This window comes from Limanda limanda, chromosome 18 (assembly GCF_963576545.1).
Source record: "Limanda limanda chromosome 18, fLimLim1.1, whole genome shotgun sequence".
In the NCBI taxonomy this organism is placed as follows: Eukaryota; Metazoa; Chordata; class Actinopteri; order Pleuronectiformes; family Pleuronectidae; genus Limanda; species Limanda limanda.
The window spans coordinates 8919526-8931639 of NC_083653.1; the positions used below are offsets into that span (position 1 = coordinate 8919526).

General features: G+C 42.0%; 2 protein-coding genes across 2 annotated transcripts in view; one reads left to right on the top strand and one right to left on the bottom strand.

Moving 5' to 3' along the window:
• The window catches only part of mthfd1l (methylenetetrahydrofolate dehydrogenase (NADP+ dependent) 1 like), a 33854-nt gene extending 26651 nt beyond the window's left edge, over positions 1 to 7203 (bottom strand). The window contains exons 1-10 of the mRNA XM_061091676.1: positions 6977 to 7203; positions 5627 to 5711; positions 5322 to 5372; positions 5188 to 5241; positions 4341 to 4465; positions 3565 to 3665; positions 1964 to 2115; positions 1242 to 1341; positions 879 to 946; positions 695 to 792 (exon numbers count right to left, since the gene is read on the bottom strand). Of these exons, the coding sequence (XP_060947659.1) occupies positions 695 to 792; positions 879 to 946; positions 1242 to 1341; positions 1964 to 2115; positions 3565 to 3665; positions 4341 to 4465; positions 5188 to 5241; positions 5322 to 5372; positions 5627 to 5711; positions 6977 to 7203 (1061 nt within the window). The remainder of the gene's footprint in view (positions 1 to 694; positions 793 to 878; positions 947 to 1241; positions 1342 to 1963; positions 2116 to 3564; positions 3666 to 4340; positions 4466 to 5187; positions 5242 to 5321; positions 5373 to 5626; positions 5712 to 6976) is intronic.
• A 3260-nt stretch (positions 7204 to 10463) lies between these two features.
• On the top strand, positions 10464 to 11360 carry stx11b.1 (syntaxin 11b, tandem duplicate 1). Its single transcript, XM_061092121.1, has one exon. It carries the CDS (start codon positions 10464 to 10466, stop codon positions 11358 to 11360), a length of 897 nt encoding a protein of 298 aa, XP_060948104.1.
• The last annotated feature ends 754 nt before the right edge of the window (positions 11361 to 12114 follow it).

The following is a 12114-nucleotide window of genomic DNA, read 5'->3' on the forward strand; positions in this document are numbered from 1 at the left end:
CACAGAAGACAGTATAAATCATTCTCTACTACGACACTACTCAGTTACTTTATTACTGTCCGTTGTAGCCTTTAATTCTCTGGTTAATTCGTATATTTGGCCATATTGTACTGAGCTCGAGAGAATAAGCACATTCAATAAACACCACCAGATGTTTAATAAGCCTCACTACCAGTGCTTATATGAATACAAGTTTAATTAATCTGTTTAATTAATCAGATGTTTAATAAATGGCATAATAAACATTGCCAGGCTTCAAGAGGATCTCTTAGAACTTATTAAAGTAGAATTAAAGTATTACCACTCCCACAAGTGATTTCCTGCGTTTCCCAAACTACATCAGGTTTCTCTTACTGCTACAATTCCAAAGAAAAACTAAAACAAACAAATATTTAGTTTTCCTGTTTGCTCTGTAAATGTACTGGTTTTGCCTGTTCTCACTGTGCAGCCGTGTTGTCTTAGAAAGTAGGGGAGGGACAGCACAGCAGTCTGAAGTATGCTAACATTACATCACATGTTTTTTGATTGCAAAAGAAAAAATAACCAATAATTTCCATTTGCTACTTTATGTCCTTGTGGAAAGCCCTACATATCATATTCGTGTGTAAACATATGAGAACATTGCTGCACAAGAAAAGCTTACACATCCAGGTAGATGTAGAGAAGCAGCCCATGACAGAATAGTGGTCTATACCTTGGCACTGGTGTCAGTGGCTGCAGTTTGAGGTTTCGCAGACGCCAGGGTCGGTACTGCTGCTCCTGGATCCACCGGCTGCAACTACGTACCACGTTCTACTCGCCAAAAAGAAGCAGCAATGGGAACGAGGTGGAAGAACGACAAAATATTTGAAGAAAATGGGGTGAAAACAAAGATGTACCTGTGTCCTGTAAGCTGCTGTGAGGCTCCATAACTCAGATTTAGAGGGGGTCTCTGCGGCATGTTCATCTACAAGAAACAGTATGGTTAATTCACATTGTTGGATAAAAATATGAATGTTTAAATGTTGAAAAAGTGGTAAAGACTTGGGGAACAGCTTGCTATAGCTGACTTTATGGTAAACCCAAAACTTAACACTACTACATCTTTGGAAACCAATACATTTTTATGCATTTAAGTATAATCTGAAGTGGTGAGGTCAATAATCTGTGCAAAACTCAAGGGTGTTATGCCAAGAGGCGTCACATATTTTCACCAACGCTCCATGAGAGTGGATGTAATGATTTTTGTATGTTAACAATACCTGGCTCACAGCGAATGACAGCAGCCTCGGGTCTAAACCAGGTGGATGGGACGTCCATCTGCCCTGAGCCCAACAGGACCACAGCATCCGCCTGCATCACCTAGAATATGGAAAGAGAAGGACAATTTATTATTTTATGATTTTTCAAAAGGAGGTAAAGAATATAATGATAACAGGAGACAAGTAATAATTCTAGAATAAAGTGAAGAAACTTGTAGAAGACAGTAGTGTGTGCTTTGCTGATGATTTTATGACTAGTCTGTTTTATTTTTCTGCCATTGACGAGCACTTTGGAATGCTATATATAAATAAAGTTTATTATATCATTAGCTTGTGTATGACAGGTATAAACATGTATGACAAATGTACCAGATGTTTTCAACTAGTACAATTGTTGAAGTTCTGTTCCGTTACATGACATTGTAGACACTGACCCCATGTGGTAAACAGGTAAAATTGCAAATAACTGCACTGACAAGAGTATCAGATGTGGAGCATAAGAACAAGACAAAGACTTTTTTTGACTGTTGTAAAACAACAGTCAAAACAAAGTCTCTAATTAAAAGAAAAACAACAAAGCTGACAAGGGGCACTCTTCTCTTTCAGGGACCAAGCTGAAACATTTTTACAGCCTCCTTTCAGGATGACAGGATGTTAACGACAGAAAGGTAAAGACTATTTGATACGTGTGTGCAGTGTGTGAAGAGCAGATGATCACAAACACAAACAAAACACACCTGTTGCTTCAGAACTGTGGAGCTCCAGTTGATCTTGACAGCAGCCATTCCACTTTTCTCCATCAGGCACTGCAGGGCCGACGCGAAGGGTCCTTCACCTCCGACCAGCAACACCGTTTTCCCCTCCAATATATCATCTGTAGATACGATTCGATTAACATTGGAGATAAACTTACAAGTTGTGCAACTCATTAAATGCTTTATGTGCACGAGCAACCCAACTGTAGAAATCCACGCGGTCAAAATATAAGTGCTCACCATCTATACATGGATGACAAATAGGCTTTTAACAGCTTCCATGTGGGAAAATGCATAGAATTAGTGAATCTCTACTTATTGTCAAATTAGCGTGCAGAGTCTTCCCTTTTCTTGTGCGTCCCAATGTTGTCAACCACCCCTTGACACATCCACGTCCAATTTTTTAATTCAGGTCTGGTGACTGGGGAGGCCATTGAAGAACACTGACATGATTGTCATGTTCATTACACCACTTTGAGGGGAATTTCGCTCTGTGGGATAGTATCATGTGTTTCCCACAGAATGAACCCTCTCTTCATGGCGCACTACCACAAAACATCAGTGTACGCTTCTCACGATAGCAGAAAAAACAGGTACAGATGGGGTTGAGCGAGTGGAGAATATCCATTTATTAATCGACCATGGATTGGCACTGTACTCTCGGACAGATGCAAAAAAAAACTTCAACATGGGTCGGGAGAATTATACGGCTGTTGATATATGTGGGTGGGTGGCCCAAGATAGTGTGTGAAAGACTGAAATGGCCATTTAATGTTGGGTCAGTTACGACCATAAAGGGTCGTGAAGAATGATTGATGTGATATTAAGGGGCCCAAAGTGTGCCGCGAAAACACTTTGCACACCGTCACACCTCCACCAGCCTGGACTGTGGACACTTCCAGGTCCTTGGATCCATGGATACAAACTGTTGATGCCAAATTCTAAAGGCCGGCGCATGCTTCTGCGTTGTCAGGGGCCCGCAAGCACGCAGCTCCAACGCAGGAATCGTTGTCATTCATGGTTTTCCAAGCGTTGCGCGTGTTGCCATGCAATTCCCCGCCAGAACACTAGGCGGAATAATGTTTTTTGTCGAAGTCGGCTCTTCTTCGTGTGTGGCACGAAGAGGAGCAGCTTATCTACATCGCCACGGCGGCTCCTCGGAGCCTTTTTCTGTCAGACAAATCCGCCGGTCAGTGACGGGTTATACTTGTGGACATAGTTTCGGATCTCTTCTGCCAAGTGCTCTTCTATTTGATCCATATTCGTTCTTCTAAATCTTCCGTGGTTTCCGCCGGTATTATCGGGCATGAACCGGAAATGCGACTCTGGAAATTATGTAGTTAGCAGACCAATCACAGCCCTTGCGGGCGGGTGACGCTTGCGGGGCTTTGCCGTCTAGTAAGAAAAATTGGCCGACGCACGTAAGCACGTAAGAAGGGATACGTAAGCACGTAAGGGGCCCGGAAGGGCTCTTGCGCTTCCGGGCCCGTGAAAACGCAGAAGCATGCGCCGGCCTTAAGTACTGCTTTCAAAGTGTCTGTATAGTTTGTTCTTTTGCAGAAACTCACCATGTTTCTCCAGCAAATCCAGGACAGCTCTGGCCATAGGCGACACAAAGCCTTTGCTCAAGTCTCCACGTACCAAACGTCCCATATTCAAATCTGTTATGCTATTGAAGGACAAATATGCACATAAATATATAATATATCAAAATTAATGCATTATTCTTCTTACTTTTTACTGGCAAAAGCATTACGTTTTGTTAAGTGCTGATGATGAGTGTGTCAAGCACCTTCGTGACACTTGAAAAAACAATTCATTAGTTAATGATAGGAGTGCAACACCATTAAATAATCTTTTATACTATTTACTGTAAATGTTTGGAAACATTTGATCAGGCAATAAAAACGACATAAAGTCGCTCGTATTAGTCTGTCAGAGGACAACCTTAACTAACCTTTTAATGAATGTGCTTTAGATCATTTGTCCTCAGCTGAACCACTTCTCTTCAATTTGTGATGATTCAAAAGGGCATCTTGCTAATTTGCTCTTTAATTGTCTGCTGAAGACACACACATACTCCATTTACTTCTTCTTAATTCTCGCCAGCCCTTTCTGATTTGGACAGAAATCTCCAGCACCACGAGAGTAAATTCATTTATCTCCATCTGGACAGAGAGACATGCACTTTTGATTTACTATACATGCCCGGCTGCCACATACTGAGGTATTGGTGGAAGTTTTTAAGGCAGGAAACCTTACACACATTCTCAGATTTTAGATTGTTTGTATTTGACAACAGCGATTCAGCTACCGTGTCTTAATGATCAAATGTGTTTTTTACCCGTCTATGTCCTTTTCAGGTTTGAGAGCGTCGAGCACTCGACTGGTGAGTGAAGCCGCGGGAAGGTGGAGATAGACCCCGTGCACCCTGGGGTCCTCGTTGAGCTTCAACACCTCCTCTATAATCTAAATGCACAGAAATAAAAATCAACAATACTTACAAACCACAGCTGCAATAATTGCGAAAATGTAAGATTCAAAAATATTCAGGTACAAATACATAAAATCCAAGACATCACATGCAAAAAGTAAAGGACATGTGTGGTTTTAAGAACATAAAAGAGAGGAAGGGTGGAAGAGAATTCAGATTAGACAAGTCAGAGCTGCTGATGGAAATCCCGGACAAAGGTAAAAGAAAGGGGGGAGGGAGAGAAAAGATGTGTAAAAGTAGAGCAGTAGATCAGTGGAGCAGCAGAGGCTTCCTGAGGGCAGGTACTGTCATGTAAATCATCCACTGTCAGCTGAAATGTCTGAGCTATTCCAACGACCGTTTCCGTTTTCTGTTATTTTCAAGAGTCAACTTCCAGCTGAGCGCAGAGACCCACAGCTGAGAGGGAGAGTGAATCCCACGACCAGTAGCATAAGATAGTAAACACCACGGAACTGATCCCCAATGAGCTATCGGTAGCGTTACAGTCGAGAAGTACTGACTCATATTTAAGCAATAATTTAACAACGTAAAAGCTTGTTTGAGGTTCAGATTACCTTGACTCTTCACTAATCCACCTCGATCACATGATGCATCAACAAACTGCCACAGGGAAGAGGCTTTCATGCACTGACACGCTAAACAATGAGGGGGAGTAAGAGTTCGCCCAGACTTATGATTGTGAGTCGGTTTGACTTACTTCATCCTCACTGCACTGTTCTGCCAGGCAGAGCTGAGTGATGTTCAAACCGATCTGTGAACCGAGAGACAGGGAAATGTTTGAATTGTGAATAAATGGGCAAAATACATTAAAACAGAAAGAGAGAGAATTACCTTTCCGGCCATTTTCTTATTGATCTCCAACAAGCTGTCATCTTCACCTGCCTTAGGAATAGAATGGCACAATGTGAAATAACCTCACAGACCTTGTACTACAGGCTTCAGTAGAAACACACAACTCTGAGGCGTAAGGTGAAATGGGGCAACTCGTGTCTAATCTCAGCTCTGCCAAAGTAAACCCTCTTTTGACTCTTTTTTAATTTGAGGTTTGACAAATAAAGGGAGTCTGCCTCAAGATTGAAACCTATATACTTATAAATAGAAACCCAACACAGTGCCTCTAATTGTGGTATAAATACCTGTATAATGGCTAACAGAGGCTGGATTGAGGGATTCTCTCTCTGCAGAGCCACCATTGCCTCCTTTGTGCTCTGAACCACGTTCCTGTGAGAGAAAATAAACTGGTTAGCGATGTGCATACAACCATTTTAAGGCTTCACACAGGGTTCATTGTATATTGAGATTCAAGTCAAACATATATGTAAAAGAACCAACATATGAAGAGAAAATATTCAGAATTACTTATCAGGAATTGTGGGGAATGGAAGAAATACACAGTTAGAAATTATACTATAAACTCCCCAAATCTCACTATTTAAATAAAATAACGGTGAAATAGGTTGTTCCATCCTGTAGAATCTCTTAAAAACAATGATGACTCAGAATGAAGGGGGAAAAAATTGACATTTTTGATGCAGCCATCTGAAACGCCACCTCCCACATGAGCAGGAAATATTACCATGGAGTTGATATCATCTTTCATCTGCACTTGTTTGTTTGGCAGCAGGATTATGCAAAAAACAAACACACTACCTGAAAGATGATCTGGAAACTTGGTTAAAAGATTAGTTTTGAGTCATGGAAGAACCAATTCAATATTGGTGCAGATCCTGACACATTTATGTGGTTGACAATCATGACTTTGTACATTTAAGAATAACAATTTGCATCTATTGAAATTATATTTGGTTTCATAAAGGGAATGTTGAGCCTTGGCGTATATCTATGCACTCTTCTGAGTAACATTCTAGTTTTTAAATGGAAAAATAACAATAGTTGTGTGTATATTGGCAATAGAGAAGATGGAGACTCTATTCCTCCTGATTGGTCCTGATCAATACACGTATCAATATAGGGTCCATAAAGTTATCATAACCAGATCTAATCCAGCTTTTGATAACTGAACCATTGAGAAATAAGAAATAAACGTGAAAACCACTGTATTCTTCAATGTTCCAGTGAATTTCATTAAAAGTTGTCATCATGTAAACACACACACACACACACACACACACGTGGTGATGCTAGTGATGTGAACATGTCTCCTAACGTCAGAGCATCCTCTGTGTGAGTTCATTTCCCGGTGAGTTCAGGGACATTTTCTCATCGTGTGTCTGGCAACGACGAAAGAAAGTTACATCAGCTGGAGACCCTCGGATGTTACCGGGGACACGAGCACTACTGGCGGCCCACCAAGAGCCAGACACGCCGGGGACTCCGGAAGTACCGTCCGCCAAGCATCGTTTCACACCAAACTCTCCTCCACGGCGTATTATTGTTTCTTTAAACTTTTAATGTTTACAAAAATGATGAGTAAACAACACAGCACACACAGTTAATGCGTCACGTTTACATTTTTTTTAACTTACTTCAAAGAACTGTCGCTGTCGAGCCCGTCATCCCTCCGGAGCTTCTCCCCGAGGTGGACGGCTCCTCTCGGGCTTGTTCCCCCGCTGGAGGAGCCGCTGGCCGGCCGGAGGATCAGCCGGCAGCCGGTGGCTCCAGCCGGGTAGCATCTGTGCGCCACCCCGCTGCCCCTGCTTCCTGGATGGACCCGCAGACTGCCATAGGCTCTGCGGAGGATAGACAACCTCATGTCGGTGTGTTTCGATCTGTTTATCTCTGATGTTTACGGGGTTTCTCGTTTCTCTCCGGTTCGGGTCTCCTGCTGCGGCCGGATCCTCCAGAGGAACAAAAAGAAAAGTTCACTTTGTGACAGGGTCCTGCAGGAGGTGCGGGGCATTAAGGGACAGTCGGATATTTGAGTATTCTGAGGGAGGCCACACAAAAACAACCCCATTATATACTTACATATACGATCAATAACTCAAAGAAACCACCCCACATAATGACAGGGGGTGTGTGGGGTGAGATACTAATAAAAAAAGTAAAATACAGCCAGGCAGGGATAGGGGAATAGACTGTAAAAATGAAGCTCATAAATCCGAGGCGCACATGAAAGCAGCAGCTTCTCAATAACGCCAGGGCTGTGATTGTAGTCCTTTATTTGAATGATGCCATCACAGGACAATGATGCCGTCACTCATTATCAAACAGAGTTCGTTTTTTTACCTGTTACCTCATCATATAAGCTTGGAAAACATTGGGACACTCAAAAAACTGCACATTGTCAACATATTCATCAGAAATAACACAAGATAAAACCATGTCTCAGGCTGATTTAGAAGAAGCTTAGAGATTTCCCAGACCCCCATATGCGACCAGAGAGTTATCTATGTCAGAGCAGCATGTGATGGGACAGTCATCCCAGGATCAAAAGGCCAAAGGTCACATAAAGTGCTCACACACACAAGGCCACAGGACACATATTAGCTTTCTGTGGACAGAGTTTGTCCTGATCCTGTTTGAAGATGGGGGATGGAGGACAAAAGTTAATTATCTTTGGATACGGAGAGAGTGACTCTGCTAAGACAAAGGGGCCAATCATGGGGATGCCTGTATACTACTACAAGTTGTCATTTTATTAAGTACACCTCAGTAAAACTAAAGCAGTAACACCAGCAATACCCTGTGTCATGTTTTTTCTGACGGACGTTGAACAATATGTAAACCGAATTTCCAAATCATCCAACACAAAAGACCATTAAAACTTTAACTATCTTTAAAGTCTACACACACACACACCTCCTCCAGTGACTGTACTTCCCCCCTCCACCCTGGCTTGGACTGCCACACACCCTCCTCCAGCCACTGAACATTTAAATATTTGCACTAGACTGTTATTTTTGTACTACTGTATTATCTCACCTATAGTGTATTCAATATTTATCTTGCTCATAGTGTATTCATCGTACTTATATCATACCATACCTCCTAATACTGTTTATATTCCATATCTATCTCTTACTGTACATATCTTATTTATTTACATATTCCACTTTAAACATGCACATACTCTGCACTTTTGCTGCTTTTTTTTACATTTCTGTTTAGATGCTAAACTGTATTGCGTTGTTTAAGTACTTGTACTGTACAATGACAATAAAGTTGAATCTAATCCAATCTAATCAAATATTGATTACTTTATATGTATATTGTACATATATGGCTTGTATGTTTGTATGTCATTGTAAACAACCCCATGTATATATATTTGTTTTGTTCCTCTTTTAAAATGAAAAAAATGTTAAAGAGGGAGAGAGAGAGAGAGAGAGAGAGAGAGAGAGAGAGAGAGAGAGAGAGAGAGAGAGAGAGAGCTTGTTCTTGAAGTCATTATAAGGGTGTGTCTGGGAAAACCATGACGTCAGATCATCACAGGTCGTCCTCCTGCACCGTCAAGTATCGCAGACATGACCACTCCCAAATCAAACCGTCCATCTAAGCTGCGAGTTTCTGGATAAAGCCGCAGAAACTGATCACCTCGCTTTGCCCTGGAATAGAGACGAGTTTAAAGTGTCCCTCAGGTGTCTCCCCCCCCCCCCTGGTCCTTTACAAAGTGTCTGTGTCCAACCGAGGCTCCTGACATGCGCCGCCACCGCGAGGCCAAACCGACCGGGCCTCATTCCTGAAGTCACATCATCCCAGTCGCATGGCTCCACTCATCACCACCCCCTTCCAACACCACCCACAGGTGAAGCTCCGGCTCTAAACACAGCTGCTCTGCGCCCTTCGCTTCTGCTCACATCCAGGAACAGCTCATATCAGATCTGGAGGATGGTGCCGTGGCACCGCGGGCACCTCACAGTACAGGACAACGTTTGATTTCTGTGGAGACCAGAGCAAAACAGGTACAGATCTTTGACTTTTTAATACTGCGGCCATGAGATGTGGGAGTCTACCATAGAATAAGTTTGAATAATCATATTGATGGGGTGATGGCTCGCAAACATGGTCTCAAACATAGATTTGCTGTGTATGTATTTGATTTTCAAAGTCTGAAGGTATTCACAACATTCCTGGGTACTAGGTAGTTACAAAAGTCAACATTTGTAAATTACAATATTTTATTTGTTGCCCACAGGACTGTTCTCTACTGTTCTCTACTGAAAGGGCAGATTAAGTAGTTTTTTATAAAAGGATGGCCATATACTCTCAGTTAAAAAAAATTGGTATATTTTTATGTTTTTAAAGTCTGAAGTACCCACGACATAGCTCAAAGTTGACTGTTGCCATTTACCCTGAACATATTTAACCAGAAAACAATTTTAAAATGTGTTCATTTCAACATTTTATGCAGGAGATTTCAACATAAAGGACAGAACGTTTATCCCAGATTAGAATTACAGCTCAAATTCTTCGTTGATAGAGGGGAGCTTCAACTGTAAAATCATAAGAGTTCCTGAAGTTTGAGAACTTCCGGTCTCTAACCCTTAAAATGATGTCACCAGGATCTTTACTTCATTTTGGGAATTTATTTCATTTTCCATTTCTCAAACAAAACAAAACAATAAATACAGATTTATCTGATGAACATTAACTAATGCTAAGTTAAGATACATGTCTGGACATAGACGTCAGCGAGATCACAAGTTATAAGAACTAGTTTGGTGAGAAGCAACACCTTCGACTATTCTTCTGAGAACCTGTTAGGCCAGTGATTGGTACTGGCTGGGCTGTATGTGCAGGAAGAAGGAAAGGACTTTTAAACAGGCATGACAACTTTAATTAGACCTGGATGTGTTTAAACATGTAAATTAGAGGGTTTGTGTTGTGGTTCGCTCATGTATTTTGTTTTGATTTTGTCCTCACAACCTCCTATATGGGGGGGTAAAGTCAATAAATTCCTGAATGTGTCTTAAATTCAAAGTTTTAATGCGCAGTAAGTTAGAACAAAACTAACCAGACACAGAAAATCATCTTAACATCTGTAACTTTCTCCTGATCTCCAGCCGAACCATGAGGGACAGACTGAGCCACCTGCAGGAGGTGTCCAATGGCCACGTGGAGGAGATGGAGTACGAGGAGGAGGACACTGTCTCCGACACCTTCAGCAATGTGGACCTGGAGGAGCTGCACCAAGAGGCGGTGGTGTTCGACAACAGCCCGGATCTGGAAGAGGTCTTCTCCAAGTCCCAAGAGATCCACAAAGAGGTCCAACTCATCCGCCTGGAGATTAAAAGGCTCCGCGAGCAGAACAACCGCATGCTCCATGGCACCACCAACATGAGCGTCATCAAAAGGGACTCTAACGCCATCGGTGCTGATATTAAGTCCCGGGCTGAGGGTATTCTAGCTCATCTGAGGGAGATGGATGGCACAGCCCACAAACTGGAAGAAGCACATGGGTCAAATTCTGCCATCACACGCATTGCCAGGACCCAGTATGCCTGCATCAGCAACGGGTTCCGCGACGCCATGTTTGACTATAATGAGGCTGAGATGAGCCACAGGGAGAACTGTAAGAGCCAGATCCAGAGGCAGATGGAGATCGTGGGGCGTGAGGTGTCAGGAGAGGAGATGGAGGAGATTATTGAGACGGGCCAGTGGAACGTGTTCACAGACAACATTGTCTCCGAGGGTAAAACGGCCCGATCGGCTCTGTCTCAGATTGAGAAACGTCACCAGGAGCTGGTGGACCTGGAGAACCGCATCCAGAGCATCCATGAGATCTTCCTGGACATCGCCTTGCTGGTGGAGGAGCAGGGGCCCATGCTGAACGCCATCCAGACTAACGTGCAGAAAACAGACGAAAACATACGGGAAGTCCTCGTCAAACTCGGCAGGGCCAAGCGTCACGATAAGAACAACCCGTTCAAAAAGATGTTTTGCAGCTGTTTCCCATGCGTCGATTAATGAGCGTACACGGGCGTGTAGAGGGATGGGAAGAGCTGGACATTCCAAGAAAAGAGGGAAATCCTAATGAAATCAAACATTGTATTTAATGCCTGTAAGGTTTGGGACGGGTATCTCAAATCAAAATGAATTCCCCGGTGAATGGTGTTTAAAACAATTTTTCTTTTTTTTATTGCCTATCACCTGCTTCTTCATCAAAGGGAATCAATGCTCATTCAGTTTTTGGAACATTATTATATCTACGTTTTCATGTCGCCTGTGATTTTAAGTCCAATCATCAATCAGTCATGAGTCAATTCTTTTCTAATGTCTTTGACCAAAGACATTCAAAGAGACATCAAGCTGAAAGAAAATGTTTTAGAAATTGAACAAATGTAGTTGTTCTTGATTTAGATGATGTTTTTCTTCATTGCTATAGATTTAAACTATAAAATTCATGGGTGGCCACTCTGGAGTTTATCTAGATATCACACTGTGTTGTAATCTGCTACTTTTCACTGCCCTTTAATGACTTGATATATAATATCTTATATTTGTCTCTATCTCATCGAGTCTTGTATTTAACATAAACAACTGTATTAAAATATAACTTGAGTGTTTGTTCTTGTTGGAAACTACATCAACATATTAATATTTGATTTAAATGAGTTAAGATAAAACTTTATTGATCCCACGCTGGGAAAATTCACTTGTTACAGCAGCAGACAGTCAGAATGAGGTTGACCAGAGAATAAAAAAAGGTAAAAATACAGAA

Bases quoted from the DNA above. Each gene is read 5' to 3' on its own strand.
- stx11b.1 (XM_061092121.1), top strand. From the start codon at position 10,464: ATGAGGGACAGACTGAGCCACCTGCAGGAGGTGTCCAATGGCCACGTG.